Here is a 22,144-nt window from a genome sequence, read left to right on the forward strand (position 1 = left end):
ATGGGCAGTCAACAGGGAGGCAAGGAGCCTCTTCGAGCAGGTAATGACGATCAACTAATCAAGAGTTAAGTGCCCCTACTGCTGGGGTATCCGTTGGAACACACCGAGTACCGAAAAGGTGTTGTTTACATGAAGCTCATGAACAACTTGCATTCATTAATTTGGCGTGCGTGGAGTTCTCGACCACATTTAATGTAATTGCTCCTCACGGTCAAAGGTCTGTAAACATTTTATGGGCCAGAGTCCCATGCGACAGGGCACCACCCCCTGCCCGGACACCCCCATCCCCTCCCTCACCGCCTCTTGTGGCCCCCATACCTCCTACCGCTTGTATCCCTGAACTCACCCGCATCCCCTCAAGCCGCTCCACGCGCAAGAACCCTGGAGAAATCTTATCCGGAGCAATGGCCGAGAGTGTCTCCTCCACGACCTTTGTGGTTTTCATCAACGGCAAAAAGGTAGAGGCTGTTTCACGTGTCCAGGCTGAGCGCTGGGTCGTGGCTACAGCCGATTGTGGCTCTGGTCACGGGCGCAGGTGCAGAGTGATAGACGCAGCAAGGATCTAAATATCGCACAGATGAGATTGGAAGACTGGCTCCGTTTGAGGAATGGTGCGTCTAGGGAAGGTGCTAATCGTCTTTTGAAGGAGATCGTTCCTACCGGCTTCGTCAGGGCTATGCGAGGGGAGGTGAAGAGCTTCTGTAAATTAACTGAGTATTTTATTCGCATTACTCTGCTCAAAGTAAAAATGGCTCTGGGATTAGAGTCCTAAGCAATGTTAGCAGCATTAGTAAGACATGCTTTCACACAAAACTCACCTGCCACCTACTAAAGTTTAGTGTAATTATGCATTTGAATATGAGATAACATTTTCATGACGTGTTGTTGTAGTTTTTATGCCTTTTTATCTCGAGAACTTTGAGCATGATCATATTTATTGTAAACACTAAGAAACAAATATCTTGGATAGATTTACCTAACTTAATTTCAAAGCATTGAATACATAAGCCATGATCTATCCACTGCTGGATGATGGCTGCTTCACATTGTCGCGATTCCTGACGGCCCCGCAAGGCGACAATCCATCTCGCGCAAATAAGCTCATTTCATCGCTCCATCTCTGCGGTGGATGATTTTTATGGTCACGTTTCCTCCTTTGGCTGATTTTCCGTTACCAGTCTCCTCCATCAGCCAACATCTCTTTTGGAGACGTGTCTTACCAAAACCCACTTTTCTTAATATGCAAGATTACGTGTAATTCTAAGCGTGCAGCTCTGCATACTTGTCTCTCTATTCTCTCTCTCTCTCTCTCTTCAGTTCTTGTTCCATGTTCTGTGTTTCTAATCCACATGCCGTGGCAGGTAAAAATGTTCATCTAAACGCATGGCCATGCTAATTTTTATGATCACATTTTATTTTCCCAAAGCACTGCACGCTGTTGTCACCCCCCTCTAATTAATATTTGTGATCCCGGGCTGCTGTCAAACATTGACCTTGGTATACAAATTCTGCTGCGGTTTTTATTTGTGTCCCTCCAACAATTATTTACTTTTATTCAGCAAACTTTGCGTTTTCCAAATTCAGCCATGCTGAATCTTATTCCTACTTTGCAACGTTCATCGTCAAGTTCTTCAATAATTTCCCGGAGCTCAGTGTGATTCATTGTGATAGTGACTTTGTCATCAGTGCATCTGAAATTGTCATCTCTTCATTTACCTTCGTGCCTTTATTTCTCCAACACAAATTTAGCAAAATAACCCCTGCATTGTATGCTACTGGTGAGAGCCTATGTCATTGTTTAACTCTTCTTAATGTATTTTATTTAAGTGCGCAATCTCAGGGTAGCTCTCCCATGGTATGCAGGGTGTTGGTAATTTCTATACATCTCTATGAAGGCCTTGGCTTGTGAGAGTTTAAATTATGGCATCAGCCTTCACTGAATCAATGATTTTGCATTATTTTTATATTTTACAAATGAAAGGCTTGATCATGTTTCATGTCCGTTTGTCTTTTCTGAAATATGCTCGATCGTCCAGCATTTGTGACGAACGCCAGAAATCACTTTCTAAAACGAGTGTGCATTCGTGGTTGGTTGACCGCTAAATTGACCCTGACTCAGTTCCCTATTCCTTAATGTATTGGGGGAATGCTTTGCTTGCCAAGCTTATCAGATGTATTGGTCAATAACACTGTCTTAAAAGGAAACATACAATAGACCTTTGAAGGCAGTGTTACTGCTGAATGCCTGGGTTTTTTTGTTATTTGTACAAGTGTACCACGTAGGTATAAAATAAAATAAATCACGACGTTTCGGGCAGACCATGCTTTCCCACCTGATGACGGACGCTTGTGTTGCGCCCGAAACGTCGTGATTTATTTTATTTTCTACCTACGTGACTTTACTGAAAGAACCAAAGATTATGGATTCCTGGAGTCACGAAAGCTTCAAATCAAGATTGAATAAATACTGTAGTTTAACTTTATTTGTTACTAGTTCATAAAGCCTGTCTTCGCCGGGAAAAAGTTTTCAATAAATATAATAATTAACCTGATATGATTTTTACATTTTTTGTCGACCATCAGAAACTAACTACTCCAAAAAATCATATTCTTCCGCAAAAGAAAATTTGTTGACTTGATTCAACTTCTTGGTTCTTTCGGTAAAGTCACGTAGAAGGGAAATAATAAAATAATTACATTAAAACAATTACATTCTCACGACGTTTCGATTGCAACACAAGCAATCATCATCATCACCTGATGATGAAGCTTTAAACCGAAATTTGATTCAACTTCTTATACTTAAAGATGTACCTATCGGAAATCGCTCAATTCTAAAGATTCCGTTCTGTTTTTAATTAGAAAAAAAGAATTATGAACATGATACTCTATGAGGGAAGCTCCTATCTTTTACCGTTTTCGAATTATTCAGTTTTGAACGTCATAAAATGCGTATTTTTTCGTTCAAACCCGCTTGAATCCGAAATATCTCAAAAAGATAGAATGGTTCTCGCTTTAACTTTATTTGCTGTTTGATACTCCATCAAACGAAAACAACCGCAATATTATACTTTGAACGGTTTCTGAATGACACCAGAAACAAACATGGGGCACTTAAAATCGAGATTTGGGGGCCTTAAAACGAAAAATCTCGAATGCTCCGATTGCCCCTGTTGTTTGTATCCTAAAAGCTACCCACGTCCCAAATGTCAGCTTTCTACCTTGTCGGGAAGTACGCTAGAGACATAGTAAGATTAAGGTCTTTATTTATATAGACATGTTATCGGTTTAAAGTGATTAATGGTGCAGATGCAGTCGTTCTTGTTCTTGATTCGTTCAGCCACGGAGGTGTGGTTACTTCCAACCTCAGCGAAAGCCACACAATATAGCACACAATATAGCACACAATATACCCCACAATATACCACACTATATACCGCACTATATACCACACTATATACCACACAATATACCACACTATATACCACACAGCTGACGCCTGCCGACCTTCGCGTCGCCACAGGTCACGCGAACTGAAACTTCTACCACGGTGGCGACTGAAAACTGTCGGGTAAAAAATTGGAAATATCGAGCAGTTATGTATTGCGTGGCTTCACTGTCTACGTTAAGCAGCTATGGTACACAACAATTGCTGTTACTTTTCATCACGGGCCACAAGCCTCCTCTTCACCATTTGAGTCACTGAAAAGAGAGGCCAGTAAGATTAAAAAGAACCACAGTCTCATAAGCCAGATACCAACACTGTATGATAAGAGGGCATATGCGACAGGCATAAGCTATGCCTTTTGGGCATGAGAGAATGACGGAAAGCAGGTGGAGATCACATTTTAGACTGTAATTCTTTAACGAACAAAGGGGACATAGTCAAAAATTAGCTTGAGTTGTTCATTATCGTGACAGTTCGGAATTGATACATGAATAGTTATGAATTGCCACGTCAATGTTTTGAATCAACGTGTAAATAATTTAGATTTGACATGGGAGTAGTTTTTAATTAGCACCTTTTTTCGGATAAAAGAGTGAACATTTGCATATTCAGCCAAACTCGCTCCGGAAAACCGGCACATATCCCAAGTGAACACGATTGTGTTCGTAGATGGGTTAGTAATTGGAGTTAGCGGAGACGCGGGTTGACACCTTGTGAGTGGTTGGCTTTACCGTTATTCTCCCCGCGTACGGCCAAATGTAAAAGTCAAGAAGCAGTCATTTAGGTGCAGATTATTGAGCCGATGGCTGCGATTTATGGAGGCCGTGCATAGTTACTGCGCACCACTGTGGAGCGACCTTGTGGGGCGGTTGAGGACGCGGTCCAAAGTTTGTGGCGTCGAGCCACGGTCACATTCGGTGGGTTTTTTTTGTCAGATCGAAGCCAGAGGGTTCCGCTGTGGGGTTGGAGACGATGTCTGCTGTAGGTACTCATTCACCTCCATTCTATCAGGCAGCGTTCCACAGGGTCGAACCCAGAGGTTTCGAGAGTGAATGAACACGTGGCTATCATTAAGCCAGATAAATGATTTATGATCTATCTTGTATTGCACTCTATCATTTCATGGCATCATCAATTTAGACCAACTTTTGCCTTTAGGTAACCTATTCTTGTCCTGTTTTGTACGAACCTCCCCGGGATAACAAACTATATATTTCGAATCACGATTAAAGATAGTCTATATGTCTTGCGATTGCAGTGGCGTCCAAGCCTTTTGTATCAACAGCCAGTTTAATTACAATGCTCAGACCCGTTGGCTACATACATTTAATACAAGTGAGATATGTTTTAGAAGAGATGGGAACAATATGTATTTCACAAGTTGCTTCAGAGATATGTACTGACTGGCAGGAATTGCTCCTACATTTCAATGCACATACATTTGTAGTGACATAGGATCGGTCACTTATCAGCATAGCGCTTGTTTCTGGCAGGGCAGGGGATCTGCAGTTACAGCAGCCCTGACTGACAGCAGGTCACGTGATAGACCAGAGAGAGGGATGTAGGGAAAAGGTTCCAGAAGGGGCACGTGAGGGAAGCCCGGGAACCCGCTAGTAGGTTCGAGAAAGGGGGCGTGGTCGGGGCAGAGCGAGGCCACGCTGGGAAGATAAAAGGGGGCCCCGAGCAGGAGCTCGGGGCTGTCGTTTGGAGTGAAATCCCGTCGTGCTACTGGAGTCTTCGTCGCTGTCTTCGTTTTCACCATCTCGGCGTCGTCAGTCAGGCAGTCTGCTAGCTGTCCTGACTGGGTGCTGTAGTTACTAAGTGTGAACTGTTAAGGCTGTTAATAAACAGAGTGCCTCCTGCTCTTATTGTCTCCGAGTCAGTCACTACACATTTATAAACACGATCAAAGGTCTTGCCTGCTGTAAAGTATTTTCACGAGGTTCTTGTGAAGAGGTTGTACACAAGTGCACGCCGTGTAAAATAGTGCTGGAGCTATGTGAATAGTATGTCCATAAAGACCGTCATGGGCTCTAGAACTTTGAACTTTGTCTTGTGCTAAACACTTGTACATCCAGCTGGGTAATTTTGTCTACAACAACTCTGGTGACTGTGGGGATTATCTGCAGTTAAGCAACTCTCGTATTGCTTTGGAGCTCTGCTACGGATGCAGAGTCAACACACCGTTGTTTCTACATGCGAACCCAGAATTGTGAAGAAAACGTGGCAACACCTCCCACCTGTTTGCCCATTCCATTGGCTCTCACTTCACTTTACCTTCTGTTCTAAAATCCGGGGCACTATGACCGCATCCAAATGAATCAGCTGATGCCATAACACATCAATAAACGAACCACTCGGAGAAAAACTGAACAATATTGACAAGTTAATCTACAAAATTTGCAAAATTGTGGCATTAGATGTGTTCATTGTGTTCATCATTGGCTAGCAGGTGGTGTAATTTTAATTCTATCACAATGTGTATGCCGATGTTTGTGTGTGTTTTGAAGCCTTGGGTTATTATCATTAAGGATCCTCAGTTATAACCTGTAACTTTACATATATATTGCCAACGAAATTAATCAGTTCATGCTCAAAGTACAACAATCACAACATCACGGCTATTGACTTGTTGGTCGATGCCCTGTCCGTGACCTTGCGCGAAGCCCACGCAGACCCGCGCTCTGGGGTGGTGACGTGGCCGGCGCTCGCTCTTTGTTGCAGAGGTGCAAGATTCCTATTCAGCTGCCGCCCGCCCCCATTGTCACTGCGGCTGTAATGACGGCAATGATGCTGCACAGATCACGTTAAAGATCCCGTCAAGCCATTCGCAAATTACTTCTACTGGCAGACTAATGCCCCAGGTCACACTTGCTAATAACTCATCCGGGTCCCCTGAGTCATCACTCGGTTAAACAAAATAAACAAACATGAACTTTATTTCTCAGCGGACCACGGTGCCCTCGCAATGCCTGCTTCGCGCGCAATACAGTGGAGACATTTCCACGCCGTTGCCGAACTACGACTGCTGCATACCACCATCCTCATAGCAACAATGCCACGTGCTGTCTAACGCTTCATAGCAGTTCACGCGATGACGCTTCGTGCACGTGTCTTCACAGTCTGAGCGTACTGTGTGACAAAGGTTTACAATTATTAACAGGAGAGAGCAAATAGACCGTGTGGGTGGAGGCGCCATGCTCAAACTTTGAGAACCGTTCCCATGATGATTTACCTCTCAGGTGGTTCCCCTGAGAAGTCGACAGCAGTGAAGCTGTTCACATGCGCCTTTAGCTTTATTTGTAGAGTTCACAGCAAGAATAATTTATTATTTGTAGATGATTGTGTTGACCACAACGCTAAATGTTAAATTATTCTATACTCTCTCGAAACAGTACTGTGTTCACTCGATGCAAGGTTTGTTATTGCCGTGTCACTGACTTGCGTTGACACGAATAATGTCTGATGCCCCCTCGTGACAGGTGGTGGACGACCATGTGGATCCTGAGATAACTCTGCTCACCTACATCAGGAACAAGTGTATCCTTGTTGCTGAACGGGAATGTGTTTATTCTTTGGGATTTTAGTCAATTGCTTCAATATGAGAGGAACAGGGATCTACGCCCTCCATTGAGTTGTGATGCTCAAATCGCATGTGCGAGCGGCTGATAACAGAGTTTTACACCTATGTGGATATTGTTAAGTATGATAGATATATAGTAATACAAGCAGAACATATATTATCTTATCTAGGATGTTATATAGCGCTTTAGTCAACGCGCTTTACAAGGATTAGAAATTGTACATTAATATTGGCTGATGTGGAAAAGGGATGGAGTTAGAGTGTTGGGGAGGGCGGTGAGAGGGAAAGGGAGGGCTGGCGAGGTGAGGAAGGGGGAGGAGGGTTAAGGTTTGTAGGATGCGGACAGGAAGCAGTAGAGGGATACGCTATTGAAAGAAGATGAGTGTTAAGGGAGGAAGAAAAAGTGGCGAGTGAAGTTTCCTGTTTGATGTGAAGTGGGAGTTTATTCTAATGAAGGGGAATCCGGAGGGAAACGGAGTGGACACGTGACTGAGCACAGGGAAGGGGGGGGCAATAGCGATTCTGTTGGCCCGGGATGTGATCGAGTTTTTGTGCATTTTTTTTCCTGAAAAATGTGTCCGTGTACCAATGCTTCTGATTCAATGCCAGCAGGATGGTTTAAACTGACAGCATTGGTGCCCAATGGCATCAGTCACTGGTGGCGTGGATTGCATGCAGAGCGCTGAAAGGCCATGGTGATGTTTCCATATAATGCAAATGTAAATAAAAAAAACTTATGTTATCTGCAGTTCACATTAAGTCAGCCCATCTGAACGGGTCAATCATCCCTTCCACTTGGGCATCGATGATAGAGCTTTCCACAAGTGCGCTGATGTTGTGCATTGTTTTTTTCTGATTGTCAGTAACCACTCTCTCCTGCCAAGATGATCTCTGATATTCTTAGGTTTTTTCGGTAAAGTCACGTAGGTAAAACATCAAAATTAATGAAAATAAAATAAAAACAAAAATCACGACGTTTCGGAGGCAACACAAGTCTCCGTCATCAGGTGGGACCGTCACAGCCGAATTAGCTGCATCAAGTGAGGCCTCACAGCCGAATTAGCTGCATCAAGTGAGGCCTCACTTGATGCAGCTAATTCGGCTGTGACGGTCCCACCTGATGACGGAGACTTGTGTTGCCTCCGAAACGTCGTGATTTTTGTTTTTATTTTATTTTCATTAATTTTGATGTTTTACCTACGTGACTTTACCGAAAAAACCTAAGAATATGATTCCTTGCAGTCACGAAAGCTTCAAATCTAGAAATGATCTCTGATATTTTGTTTCCGACCGGTAATTTAAGATAGACATAACAATATTATAGTAATGAGTCTTGTGTTTAATCGCTTGGTCCAGATGTCAGGTTTAGTCACCACGTGTTCCTTAACACAGCGAACCAGTGATGCTCAAGGGGACCAAGCTGGGCTGTGCGGAGGGAGGCTGTGGCGCCTGCACAGTTATGGTCTCACGATATGACCATGACACTCGTGAAATTTCGTATCCTTATTTACGTGGCATTTGCTCATACACACAAGCACAACATAACATGCCACAAACATACTTTGACAATTGTATGATGATAGCATTAAGGTTAAAACTGTAACGAGTCAAAAGGTGACGTTTATTTTAATAAGTGAGATCAAATCTCAACACAAACGAGGCAACTTGACCTTGACGGACAATGCAGCCACCTTGCTGTGAACGCGTGTCTGACCCCCGTGTGCTCCGTGTACGGCTGCGCCGTCACCACCGTCGAGGGCATCGGCAGCAGCCGCACCAAGCTGCACCAAGTGCAGGTATTGACGGCACCCGATAGTCCACCGCGACCACTTCTCTCAATTCCACCCCTAGGAGGGGCAGGGGCCCTGGCGAGTGCCAATGTTGGGTCTGGTCCGAGCAGTGCGTGCGCCGTGCTCTTACTGTCCACGCCAGCACCGACCGCGTGCCATCGAGAACCCGCGCGACGAGGCCCAGCGTGCCGTTGCCCACGTGGCAGCGTGCTGCAGTGCCGTGATGCGGCACAGCGATTCTTCAATGTGGATCTCTGTGGATGAATGTGCACACGGCAGGAGCGGCTGGCCAATGCCCATGGCTCACAATGTGGATTTTGCACACCTGGGATGGTGATGAGCATGTACGCGTTGCTGCGTACCCATCCCCAGCCCAACGCCAAGCAGCTGCAGGACACCTTCCAAGGTAGGCTGAGAGCGCACACACACGCACAGAGCCCTGATTCAGTAAAAGCCGAACGTGTAAGGAATGTGTGCAGTCCAGCGACATTTGCTCTACAAAACCAGTTACATACAGCAACTGACCTTCATCACAAACATGCAATTTCTTGCAGTTGGTCATACTTTGTGTCTCGAGTAAAGTAATTTATGAATGTTTTGGCGTTTTGTAAACGCAACGCGTGTTCTCCCATCACGTTTGCCCTCTGGAGTAAATGGGGCACTCGGTTTCACTGCTCCAGCGCCGACAATTCCCCAGTGATGGGAAGGGCGACGGGCTCCGTAAAGTCGCGGTGCTCAGTAACGGAGATATGCCCAGTCTGGCCCTGATTCACCTGACACACGTCTACACGTATGTGCACACACTGTGTACCTGTGTTTGCTAACCTGTCTAACAACGGTCTGTCTAACATCAAACGGGCTCCTTGACGCAGAAGGCATTATAACTGGTCATTATTTTGGTGGTGAGGTAATGAAATTAAGCATTTGGGTTCGATTTCCGACCCGGGTACCTTTTTATATGGAGTGTTCATGTTTCCCCCAGTTCTATATGGGTTTCCTCCATAGAGTGATTAGTGTCTCGGCCTCGCTGTGTGCTGCGTTGCACCACTATCCGAGTAGTTAACCTCGCATTCAATAAACCTTCAGAACCAGGGTGAACATCCGACTCCAAACGTATTTAATGCATTGAACGAGGTAAAACTGATGGAAAAACACAGCACAAAATACAGCATCTGTTAATACTTAGAATATCAATACAATTGTAGTGCCATTGTTCGGCGGTATGATTATCACCATTGATTCTTACCTGCAGTAGTGGACATGTGCCAACAGAGGGTGGTATAACAGGATAGGTGGGATGAGTCGGCCCGTTGGGCCACCAGGGACCCCAAGAGGGGGGGCTGGGGGGGATGCCGTTACATTCCAGGGCCCCCTAGAGAGTTCGAGAAGGAAGATGTGGCTAGGAGCGGAGAGACTCTGGAAGGGGTATAAAAGCCGGACCTTTGAATAGGTCCGGCAGTCATCGTCCACCTGAAGACCTGAAGCGAAGAGCCCAAAGGGCAGAACCCGAACCCCTGGCTAGGGTCGGGTTCAGAGCTCACCAGTCTAGGGTAGAGTGATAACCAGTGAGGGCACATTAGTCTGGAGGGGCTACCTCTTTCGGGTATCGGGTGTAAGGGGCGTTACCCCTTTGTGGTATGTACCCTTAGTTATAATAAACGTGTTGCCTCCAGCAAGTCTTGCTCTCCCTGCTTACCCACTACACAATGAATGAACACTCCATCATCATAACATTGTTTTAGATAACATGCAACTCAACAATAGGTCCTGGATGGACCAGGCACCTACATTAGCACTGAATAGCTATACAAGAGAATAAGCTACTGTGTTAAATAAGGTCACTTCGTGTAATCACTATATACTGCAGCCTAAATGTACAGCGCTGCACATAACACTGAACTGTGGATGAGATACTTCTTCATCCTTGCTCTCAAGATCGCATTAAAGTTACATGGGTACAAATCTGACTCGATTTATTCAATTACAAGTAACATTTACAATAATGCAAGTGGCAGGCTTCGTTGTTAACTAGGCCTCATATTTATCATAACAATTTAACAGCATTATAAAGGCTTTTACAGCATTATAACGGCAAATCCTAACATTATAACAGCATTTCCAGTATTATAAGAACATAGACGAACTTACAGACAATGCTTCTTAAAGCCCCACAACGAACAGATGCACCTGTCTTCACTGAGACGCTATTTGTGCCTCCATTGTGTACTCTGTGTAATGGCTGACACCCTGACTCATGGCTTAGAGAATCTTAAATTGTCACTTCCTGGTCACGTGACCAAACTCAACACCATATCGGGAAATTCCTGTGTACGCACACCCCCATATCTGCCGCGAGGCAGAACAATTAGTGTTGGCCAAACATGCAGTGTGGCGTTCCTGGGTAAATAAGTAAAGTAAAATTATGTTGTACCACCTAATCATTTCACATGCACATTCCTTTCAGGGAATCTCTGCAGATGCACAGGATACCGTGCTATTATTGAGGGATACAAGCCATTCATTAAGGTACAGGATGCATATCAGTTGGTCACTGTGTTATCTGGATTATCCATCGTGGTGAAACTTGGGAAGAAATCCCGACACCTGCAGCGGTGTAGCTGCCTGCTGTTGTTGCTGCTGCAGCACTCGGCACCCCTGTCTGGCTCGTTCCCTTATGTTTACAGGTCGTAGAGATGATGCACGCGTGTCCCACAACCAGCTCAGGTTTCTACATCATATTGAACTCTGGGTGGCTACAGTTTCTCACACATTACGTTATTTTGAGTTGGTGGTCTTGATAAGGCTGCGACCTGTACAGACAGTGCTGCACACCTCTGTATATTTTCAAATCTTTCGTATTGAGAAGGCATTAGCGAAACAAAATGAGAGTGCACATCCAATTGCAGCATCAGCAAGAGGTCTTGTAAGGTCACTCTTAATTTTGTAGACTTTCAGGCCATATAATGAGTACCGTAATCGCGTATAAGGGTGCATTTCCCATTAGCTGGGGTTACCAAGCAGGAAAGGGTTTGCATTCTTCTCACTGCCCATGGCTGACACGACTGTCATACGTCTGCTATAAACTTGAACTATCGATCATTTCCCACAGCTGTCAAGCGACTTCCACGATTGTTTGCAGACTTCCCCAACGTCCATGACAGGACGCATTGCACAGGGGACGGTGCAGGGGCCCTGAGGTCCCTATCCCTGCTCAGGGGAGTTCGTTGTTGGCTCACTGTGCCCAGTGAAACGCCTCTAGTCCACAACGCTGTTTTTCACCTCTCCTCCAATATCCTTGACCCTGAATTGATCCATGGAAACTCCTGTTATCTGCGGGTGGATTTTTCCTATTATCCATGAGGGGTCACCCAGAAATCATGGCAGCCACTAAATTCATCCAGTCATGGTTAAGAGGGAGACTGGAGTTGATGCTTTCAGACACTCGCGTAGGTTCACATCCCTCCTCGCGCTTGATATTCGCATTTAACCACGTGTGAAAGTCGATGATAATGTATTCGTATATGCTGTATGTAATGGCTTTCGTTGACCCCCTACAGCCACTCGATGCCTTATAGTTATCACAGTGGCAAGAAGTATTTAACTGACGAATCAAATTGTGACGCTGATTCACGACGATTCATAAAGCACCTAAAACCCAACTTGCTTCTTTGCTCGGAGATCTGTGCACAGTTTGTCGCACAATCCGTGAGCCTCACGGAGAGACGCCTCTGCTGCCGAACGCAGGCCTCAGGTTGCTGTGGAAATGCATCTCGAGTTGGAGGCTGCTGCAAGGAAGAACAAAACGCGGCCGTGGTGAGGCCCCGCTTGGCAGCGCTGCCGAGAGCCCCCCCCCCGTCACACCCCCTCCCCCCAGAGGCAGAACGGCAGGAGCGCAGTGCTCGTCGCCCTTAGCACGCCATCGCTGGGTCGTACTCCACACTGGGATGCCGACGTCATCCACTCGGCTTGCTGGGAATGATCACGTTTGTCCCGCCTATCACGGTTGTACCCGATTGTAAATCTGCCATCCATTATAACCCCTTCCCTTAATTCCTTTTGCTTTTATCATATTTATCCTGAACCCGAATTTGAAGCCCCCCAGTTAAGCAAACGGGCTTGGGTAGGACACGTCTCAAGAAGGAGCCGATGGAGTGGAACGATCGTCAGGGAGAGTGACCGAGTGGCAGCCGTGGAACGGAACGTGCCCAAGTGTACGTTCACCGAGTATAGGTGCTACGTGTATAGGTGCTACGTGGATTATTACAGCACAGGATAGTGAGAGGTGGCCACAGCCTGGGAGGCCTTCGACCAGCAGTGGATTGATCATGGCTGGTGATCTAGACGAGCTGTTTGATGAGCTGCCATGCTGCCTTCGAGGCCCCTGGTGTCGTGCGTATGGTATTCACACTGGGCTCTGCCGAATGTGCCGCAGGGCTCGAACGAGGAGCCGCCCCAAGCTGAGTCTCCCGGGGCCCTGCCTCTGGACCCCACGCAGGAGCTCATCTTCCCTGCAGAGTTGCAGGTGAGTCCCTTGTCGCAGCAGCGAACGGGATGCGTCAAGACGACGAGACGCATGATGTCGTCAGCAACTCTTGAGATCCTTACTCACTTTTCCATTCAATGTATGTCTTGGTTTCATCAGTTTGGTGGCAGTGTGGTAATACTTGTGCCTCACAGCAAAGAGCCTCTGGGTTCGATTCCAGTATTGGGCTCCTTGCTTTGTGGAGTTTGTATGTTCTCCCCCTGTTCTGCTTGGATTTTCTCTGATTTCTGTTTCCTCCCATACCTAAAAAAGACACGATGCAACCGGTATTGGCCAAACATCACAATTGCTGAAGAACTACCTGCAAACTTGGCAGGATCCTCCTGAAATAGTCTTGAGACACAGTGAGGCTTTCCTGTTCAAATACGCATACCATTTAAATAACAATGAACATAATCTGTTATGAGGCAATGTTATCACGCAGCAGCTTCCCACTCCTGAAGATACATGTAAGTTCCCGTGCTACAGACAGATTGTCTGTGGTTCCTCAGCGACCAATAAATAGCAACGTGAACTCAGCCATGAGTGTGGGGTTGTGGATCCCCTACAGAGCAGCCTCAGCGCTGCCAGCGGTCACACCGCTTGTGGAGGCAGCCCTGGCAGTCGTCGGCTCAAACGTCTCTCGGTTGCCTCCTCGCATTTGCCTCCATGTCCTCAGCGCCTCCACTTCCAGCGAAATTTACCCATCGAGTGTCTGTCTAGGCCAGTTCTCTTGCGGTGGGTCTGATTGTCCTTTTGGTTTTTGCCTTCGAGTTGTACGAGTTTGGTAAGGAGAATGTGGTCACGATTTGTTTTTTACAGAACACGCTATACATTGGGGCGTCTCACACTGCTTTACATCGCATCTGATGCATTTCAAAGAGAACCTCAAAGGCTGTTCCTATGACTCAGCACCTGGCCTGAAAATGAGTTTAAGTTTGTCCATCACGAGGTGTTGATTGCTATATGTAATCCATATTTATTAATTTCGGGTAATTTACAAACTGTAAAATTTGGACCCTGACACCGGAACACAATGACCTACTCGTTTCAAATAATGTCACGAGATCTTTAACGTCCACTGTGAAGTGGATGGCGCGTAGCGTTTTTCCCAGTTGTTGCAAATGTAGTAATTAACCAGGGCAGCCTGTTGGGCTCGAACCGCAAGCCTCTGCAACGAGCGGCGAACGCGTGGCGCCATCGCGGGGCATACTGGGGGGCATGTCTGGGCTCAGGCATACGTCAGAGACTCATCACTGAGACTCCCACGTCGGTGCGCAGGATGCGTACAACCCCGACGGGACTTGGGAGTGGAGATGACAACCCGAGTTCCCGCACTGTTAAACGAGCAGAGCTGGTGCCGCTTCGTGTGCTCCTGTGGTTCCTCTGCCCGCAGCTGAGCACGGACCTCGAGCAGGGGATGCGAGTCTTCCGGGGGGAGCGCGTCGCGTGGCACGAGCCGAGCAACCTCCACGAGCTGCTGGAGCTGCGCTCGCGATTCCAGGACGCGCGCATCGTCGTGGGGAACACAGAAGTCGGTACGCGCACGTTCACCGCTCTAGGCAGAGGTTCACCTTTCAAATCCGGTAGACCACCCCGGTTATTAGTGCGGGTGTAGGAACTGTAAAGATGCTTCGCGCCATCTAATTACAGCGGATATTCAAGATCTCTTTAACGGAAACCTGGCAGGACCCTCCTGAAAGGAATTCTTAAGACTCAGTGAAGCTTTCCTGGGTAAAAAAGCGGAACAATACGAATACAAAACAAGCCTCATACAATAAAACCTTTAAATAAACCACACGTTCTGCAGGTATGACAACAGTGGTCACATTTCCCCCATGAGATGTATGACAGGTGTTACTGCATGGACGTCTCCTACAATGACAATGGGGAGGTAATGAGTGCTGTGCTTGCAGGTGTGGAAGTGAAGTTCAAGAACAAGCACTATCCCTGCCTGCTGGCTCCTGCTCGTGTAGCTGAACTCAACCAAGTTCTCTTCTCTGACACTGGTTCGTCCTACATCACATTCTCTGTGTATTGCTGATTGCATTCGAATGGCATAAAAACAGTGCTAAAGGCGTAGCCTCGCTAGCCAAGGCGATGACATCATTATGCGTGACGCTGTCTTGCGACGTCACGCATCGAGAGATGACCGCATCTCGTCCATAAATAAATACTTCTGGAGTAAACGCACATTGGAAAGCATTTGCAATGCCATGCATATGCATGATTTCTCTTGTTTGATATGAAAGATCTGAATTTGTATGACTGCTGTGATAATATCACTGCACAACCCTACTCCACAAAATGCCAAACAAATCTATTTTAAAATATAGATCTGGGTGGTGCTAGGGTGGCGCCGTGAAAATACTTGTGCCTCAAAGCTAAAAGCACCTGGGTTCGATTCGTGTGTTGGGTGGGCGGCTTTCTACATGGAGTTTGTATGTTCTCCCCTTGCTCAATATGGGTTTTCTCCGGGTTCTACAGTTTCCTCCTTGAGTTGAAGTGCAAACAACATGATTGATATTGGCAAAAATTTCCCAATGCTGAACAAATATTATAGCTGCAAATTATTGCGAAAAGCTGGCAAGACCCTCCTAAAAGAGTCTTTGCGACTCATCGAAGCTTTCCTCGGTGAACAAGCGTAGTAATAATACAAATAATGAAATGATGAATACACTGAAAAGTCAATATATTCGTCCAAAACTACAGTGGCAATATTTTAAAGCGCGAGTATAAAAAGCGAGGAGGTGTCTGGCCGTGACTGTGGATGGGTCTGTGAGCAGGGCTCTGGCTGGGCGCCGCGTGCACGCTGAGCCGGGTGGAGGCCGCGCTGGGCGCCGTGCTTGCCAAGGGGCCCGCGGCCAGCGGCGAGACGTTCCGCGCGCTGCTCGACGTGCTGCACTCCTTCGCGGGCACCCAGATCCGCAACGTGGCGGTGAGTCGCCTCCCAGATCCGCAACGTGGCGGTGAGTCGCCTCCCAGATCCGCAACGTGGCGGTGAGTCGCCTCCCAGATCCACAACGTGGCGGTGAGTCGCCTCCCAGATCCGCAACGTGGCGGTGAGTCGCCTCCCAGATCCGCAACGTGGCGGTGAGTCGCCTCCCAGATCCGCAACGTGGCGGTGAGTCGCCTCCCAGATCCGCAACGTGGCGGTGAGTCGCCTCCCAGATCCGCAACGTGGCGGTGAGTCGCCTCCCAGGGCTCCTTGCCGCTGTCACCGCGCGCCCCGCCAGGAGTCCGTGACGAGGCAGCCCGTTGGTGGGACAACCCAAAAACACCAAATATAATTAATGACTCACAAAGGTGTGCCTTGCATGTGTAGCCAATCTCAGCCTGGTCCAGACCTCCGGGTTCTCGAGGTTCTCCTGTTTTCTTACATTGTCAAATCACTCCATTGGGACGACATACGGCAATATTGTCCTCGACTTGAAAACTTGGCAGGATCATCCTGACAATGGGTATTGAGACTCTCCTGGCTGTGGATGACTGGGTAAGGAGACATGATCCTGTTATCACTGTTGTTGTTGCTGTTATGCAATTCCCATAGATGGGAGGTTAAACAAAGAGTTCATGATTTCACCGACTGCCAGAGACGCGCACACACGGGGTGCGTACACGTTGTTCTGCACAATCTGTTTGTTACACTGTTTCATTAGGGTCATGGTCCACATTGCAAAGTGCATTGCCCATAAATGCTATGGCGGTGTGGTGTTGGGCACTTTTGTCGCGATTGTGCCGGAAGCATTCATGTTGTGGCTGATGGCAGATTAGATGAGCGAAAACTATCGTTCATCTGCTACTCTGGCTGTTGTCAATGTGACCTTAATTGACTCTGAGACACTTTCACTGAATCCTAGGAATACGCACTCTTTGCATCACCGTACACAGTCGCTTCTCGAGGCTGGACACGGGCAAGCCGAGATTGGGGTCACCCAGAATGGCAACCGAAAGGAAAGACTTATTTTGCTTGAATCTTGTACTCACATTTATCTGGAGCCCAATTTTGTAGCCTTCTTTACTACACCCTTTCATGTCCTGCCGTTCATTCCCCTGAATTTCCATAATGACCAAAGTCCTCCGCAAATCTGAGATGACAACATGAATGCTCATGCCTTCATTCCTTCAATTAAATGTTCAGAAATATGTTCTTCACGGAATAACTTTGTTGAGGGCGTAACTCCACGCCGAACTCCCAATGATTAGTATTTTGTGAATTAAATAACAACATTATTTGGAATGCCGCTCACAGTTGTATTTAAAGTCAGAGGCACAAGAAACCACAGACAAGTGGGAAGGCAGCCCGGACCGGTGCCAATAATTGCCCAAGCTCTGGGGTCCTTGATTGGGATACTTGGCCAACGCCAAGGATACATTTTTATACATGTGAGAGAAACCAGAGAAAACCCACACGTACAGATGGGAATTAACCCACTTGCTGTACTGCCATTACACCCTGGCAAGCCAAGAGATGGCGACGTCACAGCCCAGCTGGTTGTGGGAGTTTCACAAATTCTTATGATCCTCCATGGCGCCACCGAATGCTATGTTAAATATCCAGGCTGCACGGTGTCATAACTCATGGTTTCACGCACCTGCAGTTCTCAATACCTCGTGCTGGGTTACGAGCAGTTGTGACAAACCTCCTCCCACTCACCCCCTGCAGGCAATCGGAGGTAACATCATCACAGCAAGCCCCATATCTGACCTGAATCCTGTGCTCATGGCTGCTGGTGCACAGCTGTCCCTCGTCTCGCCCGGTGAGTGTCGCTGTGCCCGTCGTGAGAGATCCACCCTATCCATCGCGCAGCACGAACCAGAAGATTATACAAATTGGTGAAGTGTCCGTTCCCGTGCCCACTCTCCAGCAGCAAATTATTCGAGATGACGGGAGCATTACCCGCACATGAGGATGATCTCCGCTGTCTTATTTAAGAGTCAGGAAACCTATCCGCCGTGATGTCCGGTGCTGCACGACGCTGGTTCATGTGGTTTACTTCAACAAAATGTTTCTGCATTATTTTTTATTATTCTGCTTGCTTACCCAGGAAAGCCTCACTAAGTCCCATAACTCATTTTCAGGAGGGTTCTGTCAAGAGTTCACAATAGGGAGCGATGATTGCTATGTATAGTCCAATGGAGTAATATGTTTGTAATTTTATTAACTTTGGAAATTAGATTTTTTTAGTTAAAGCTTTCGTGACTGCAGGGATTCATATTCTCGGTTCTTTCGGTAAAGTCACGTAGAAGGGAAATAATAAAATAATAAAAATAAACCAGTTCAATTATCATGACGTTTCGATTGCAACACAAGCAATCATCATCAGGTGTGAAAACCACAGCAAGAAAATTTTGAAAAAAGTGGCGGTTTTTTCTTAACGTCAGCACCACGGACAGCGACCAGCGGTTGTTGAGACGGACGAGTTCATCTATGCTCGGAACGGAGGAGGGGGGAGAAAAGGAGAATGGAATGCGGTCTGAAAGTCACCGTAAGCGTGAACACAATCAATAAAGACCCGAAATGGTTTATCACATCCTTCCAATGATTGCTAAGCCAGAATCCGTCTTCTCGGTTGAAATTGCCTCTGTGTTTGTAAATGTGGATAGCCTCATGAACGAAACGCCACTTTTTTCAAAATGTTCTTGCTGTGTTTTTCACACCTGATGATGATTGCTTGTGTTGCAATCGAAACGTCGTGAGAATTTGATTGTTTTGTTTTTATTATTTTATTATTTCCCTTCTACGTGACTTTACCGAAAAAACCAAGAATTTGGGAAATTTGGACCATGATGCTGGCACACTATGGCCTAATCTTGCGAAATACATCACAGGATCTTGAAAGTCCACTGGGAAGCAGACGTTGCGTAGAATTGTTTATGGTTAACACGCCACCTGCAGTATTCAATCAGAGCTGACGCTGGATGCAAGCCATGAACCTTTTGAACGAGCAGTGAAGGCCCTAAGTATGCTTTCATACATTTGTACCCTAACTACAGCATCTGCAATTCCAATGAAGTATAGGAGAGCCTTGTATTTTTTTTGCTACACAAAGTTTCTGTAAGTAGTCACTTTTCCTATCAGCTTCCCATCTGCTGCATCCATCCCATGTTGTCCACGTTGTTTGGAGGATAGAAACATTGCTGTGTTTAGGTCGTACAGAAGGTACCAGGAGGCGAGACAACGAAGCTCCTGTGCAGCATCGTGTTACCCGCGTGCTGCGTGGCCCACCGTCTCGTCCATCCTCGCCTGCGCCTCCACCCCACGCATCTCCTCACACCCCCTGCGACGCCTGCCGTCCGTGTTGCCCACCAAAGACAAAGACTCCCTATGTGGCTTTAACAGACTGTTGGGAAAAGTGCTGTTAGTGAGCACCTATCAAGGCTGGCAAGGCACACGATGGGGTGATGTGGCCAGCACCATGCCTGGCCACCTTTGTCTCACCGGTGGCAATTTTTACTCACGACTCCAGGTACTCATTTAAGACTAAGTTGACCTAAGGGAGGCCGAGAATTGCTTCAGACATCCGTCACTGATGTTGGCTCTGCATTATCGCCCACCTCCCCCCCTGACTCCCCCCCCCTTCCCCAGCCGGAACACGGGTCGTCCCGATGGACGGCTCCTTCTTTACGGGATACAGGCAGACGCTGCTGCGCAGTGACGAGCTGCTGCTGGCTGTGTTCGTGCCTTACTCCCGCCCGGTGCGTGACGCTCGCTCCGCGCCATGCGTTATCCACCGGTGCCCGGCTTCTCTCGCCAGTGTCGCTGTCTGTCTGTGCAATTCTGCGTTTTATTTCTGTGCGGCATTCTCTCTGCACTGATCCTTCTCGGGGGGATCTGTTTGGCTCTTCATCTTGTCTCTTTGGGAATTTCTGGGATTTCTGCGTGTTGTATTTGGCCATTGGCTTGGCTTCGTGCTGATGCCACAAGCCACGTGCGTGGTTGCCAGGACTTGATGAGAGATTTTAATAATGTTGAGATTTAAATGTATCTGTCTTTGTGACGAGTCACTGAAATTTTCACGTCTTATGAAAGTGCGAAGATAAAGAGGTGACAATCGTAATTGAAAATGTCCATGTGTTTGATGTTTAATCTGAAATTTGAAGTAATTTTTTCACTTCCGATTTTACACTCCGCATGTTCCACATTCAGAGCTTTACTTTGCTCATTTACGTTCGTGACATTCCAGAGAGAATATGTGATGGCCTTCAAGCAGGCGCAGCGACACGAGGACGACATCGCCATCGTGAACGCCGGCATGCGTGTGCGCCTGCACACCGCCTCACTGCGCGTCGCCGAGCTCAGCCTGGCCTACGGGGGCATGGCACCCACCACGAGGGCCATTTCACAGGCGGCCACCAATACCTTCATCGATAGGCAAGCCGCGTCGGTAGTCCTGACTTGGGGGAAATGCTGATACGCGCAATTCCAATGGAGTAATTTGCAGGTTAATTTGCAGCATACCAGTTACATTATATTTTTCTTTATCTATGGGAAGAAACCGGAGAACCCAAAACAGGGGAGAACATACAAACTACACGCAATTAGGCGCCCAAGTTGGGAATCGAAGCCAGACTCTTCTTGCTGTGAGGTACCAGTGTTAGCACCACGCACCCTACTGTCAGCTTGACGTTATGTGTGTATGATGTGTGCTGTCGGCTGCAGGCTGTGGGACGAGTCTCTGCTCACTGACGTTTGTGCCGTGCTGGTGAAGGAACTGCCGCTCTCTGCTACAGCTCCAGGAGGCATGGTGGCTTTTCGACAAACTCTTGTTCCCAGCTTCTTCTTCAAGTTTTACTGGACCGTGCTAAGAAAGCTGCATGAACAGGTGCGTAGATAAATGGAGTGACTTCTAAAGATGTTTTTATTTCTTGGAAAATTGGGCATCAAGGTGGTGGCGTATTGGTAACCCTGTGCCTCATGGCAAGAAGGGCCTTGGTTTGATTCCCGACTCGGAGGCCTATCTGTGTGGAGTTTTTATGTTTTCCCCTTTGTTTTGTATGGGATTGCTCCGGGTTCACCAGTTTTCGCCCATGGCAAGACAAAGCCCCCACTGCGTGGGGCAGTTGCTCAGATTTTCTCTCTCCATGAACTTCAATTTCTCTCCAGTCTAATCCACCGCCCTCACATCTCACTCTACCAATTCATCCTGCCATCTCCCCCTTGGTCTTTTCGTGCTCGTTCTGCCCTGCACCGGCTCGTAGGGGCACGAATGAAACTCGTAGTAATCAACGCTCTTGAGAAGAAGTACAAATCTGCATGGTGAGAGCTCCAAAACACAACAGAGAATGTGAGTTTGTGTGATTCATCCCCGCAAGTTTGTGAATTGCAATGGCTTAGGGAAACAATTTAGTTGAAGAATAGATTATTTTGTAACTTGTTTTAACCGTCGCTTTTTTCGTACGGTTGTGTACCATGAGTTCAAATGCAACATTGGCATATAAATTGCATACATAGCAAATAATCAGTTTTCAGGCACAATATAAAAATACGTGTATTGTGAGCTTATGAATTTATTTTAATCAATGAATCAATTCAGTGGCATGTGCCTAATAGTGTGTATGTTTCCTGATACTTGTAGGATGAGGACATCTCACAGATTCCACCAGAGCACATAAGTGCCACTCAGCCCTACCAGCAGAAGCTGATACAGAGCATGCAACTCTACCAGGTATGTGTACACTCCTACTTACAAGAACACGCGTGTCATATATTAAGCGACAACGTGGCACAGTGGTAACACTCGTTCTTCACACCAAGAAGTTCCTGGGTTTGATTCCTGAGTCGGGCGCCTTTCTGCGTG

The 22,144-nt window shown here is 46.9% G+C and overlaps 1 protein-coding gene across 2 annotated transcripts in view; it reads left to right on the forward strand.

The window, feature by feature from the left end:
• The first annotated feature begins 290 nt into the window (after nt 1-290).
• XDH (xanthine dehydrogenase) overlaps nt 291-22,144 on the forward strand; it is a 38,073-nt gene continuing 16,219 nt past the window's right edge. For both annotated transcript variants that reach the window (XR_013587721.1, XM_078609861.1), the window contains exons 1-16: nt 291-458; nt 6,931-6,988; nt 8,432-8,528; nt 8,719-8,827; nt 9,101-9,227; nt 11,286-11,347; nt 12,566-12,634; nt 13,254-13,343; nt 14,740-14,881; nt 15,260-15,352; nt 16,130-16,281; nt 18,010-18,103; nt 19,933-20,042; nt 20,531-20,718; nt 21,007-21,169; nt 21,923-22,012. Coding sequence is in view for 1 of the 2 variants with exons in the window: in XM_078609861.1 (XP_078465987.1) it covers nt 405-458; nt 6,931-6,988; nt 8,432-8,528; nt 8,719-8,827; nt 9,101-9,227; nt 11,286-11,347; nt 12,566-12,634; nt 13,254-13,343; nt 14,740-14,881; nt 15,260-15,352; nt 16,130-16,281; nt 18,010-18,103; nt 19,933-20,042; nt 20,531-20,718; nt 21,007-21,169; nt 21,923-22,012 (1,698 nt within the window). In the remaining variant the exon portion in view is untranslated. The remainder of the gene's footprint in view (nt 459-6,930; nt 6,989-8,431; nt 8,529-8,718; nt 8,828-9,100; nt 9,228-11,285; nt 11,348-12,565; nt 12,635-13,253; nt 13,344-14,739; nt 14,882-15,259; nt 15,353-16,129; nt 16,282-18,009; nt 18,104-19,932; nt 20,043-20,530; nt 20,719-21,006; nt 21,170-21,922; nt 22,013-22,144) is intronic.

This window comes from Lampetra planeri, chromosome 33, assembly GCF_965212315.1.
Source record: "Lampetra planeri chromosome 33, kcLamPlan1.2.h2, whole genome shotgun sequence".
NCBI lineage: Eukaryota > Metazoa > Chordata > Hyperoartia > Petromyzontiformes > Petromyzontidae > Lampetra > Lampetra planeri.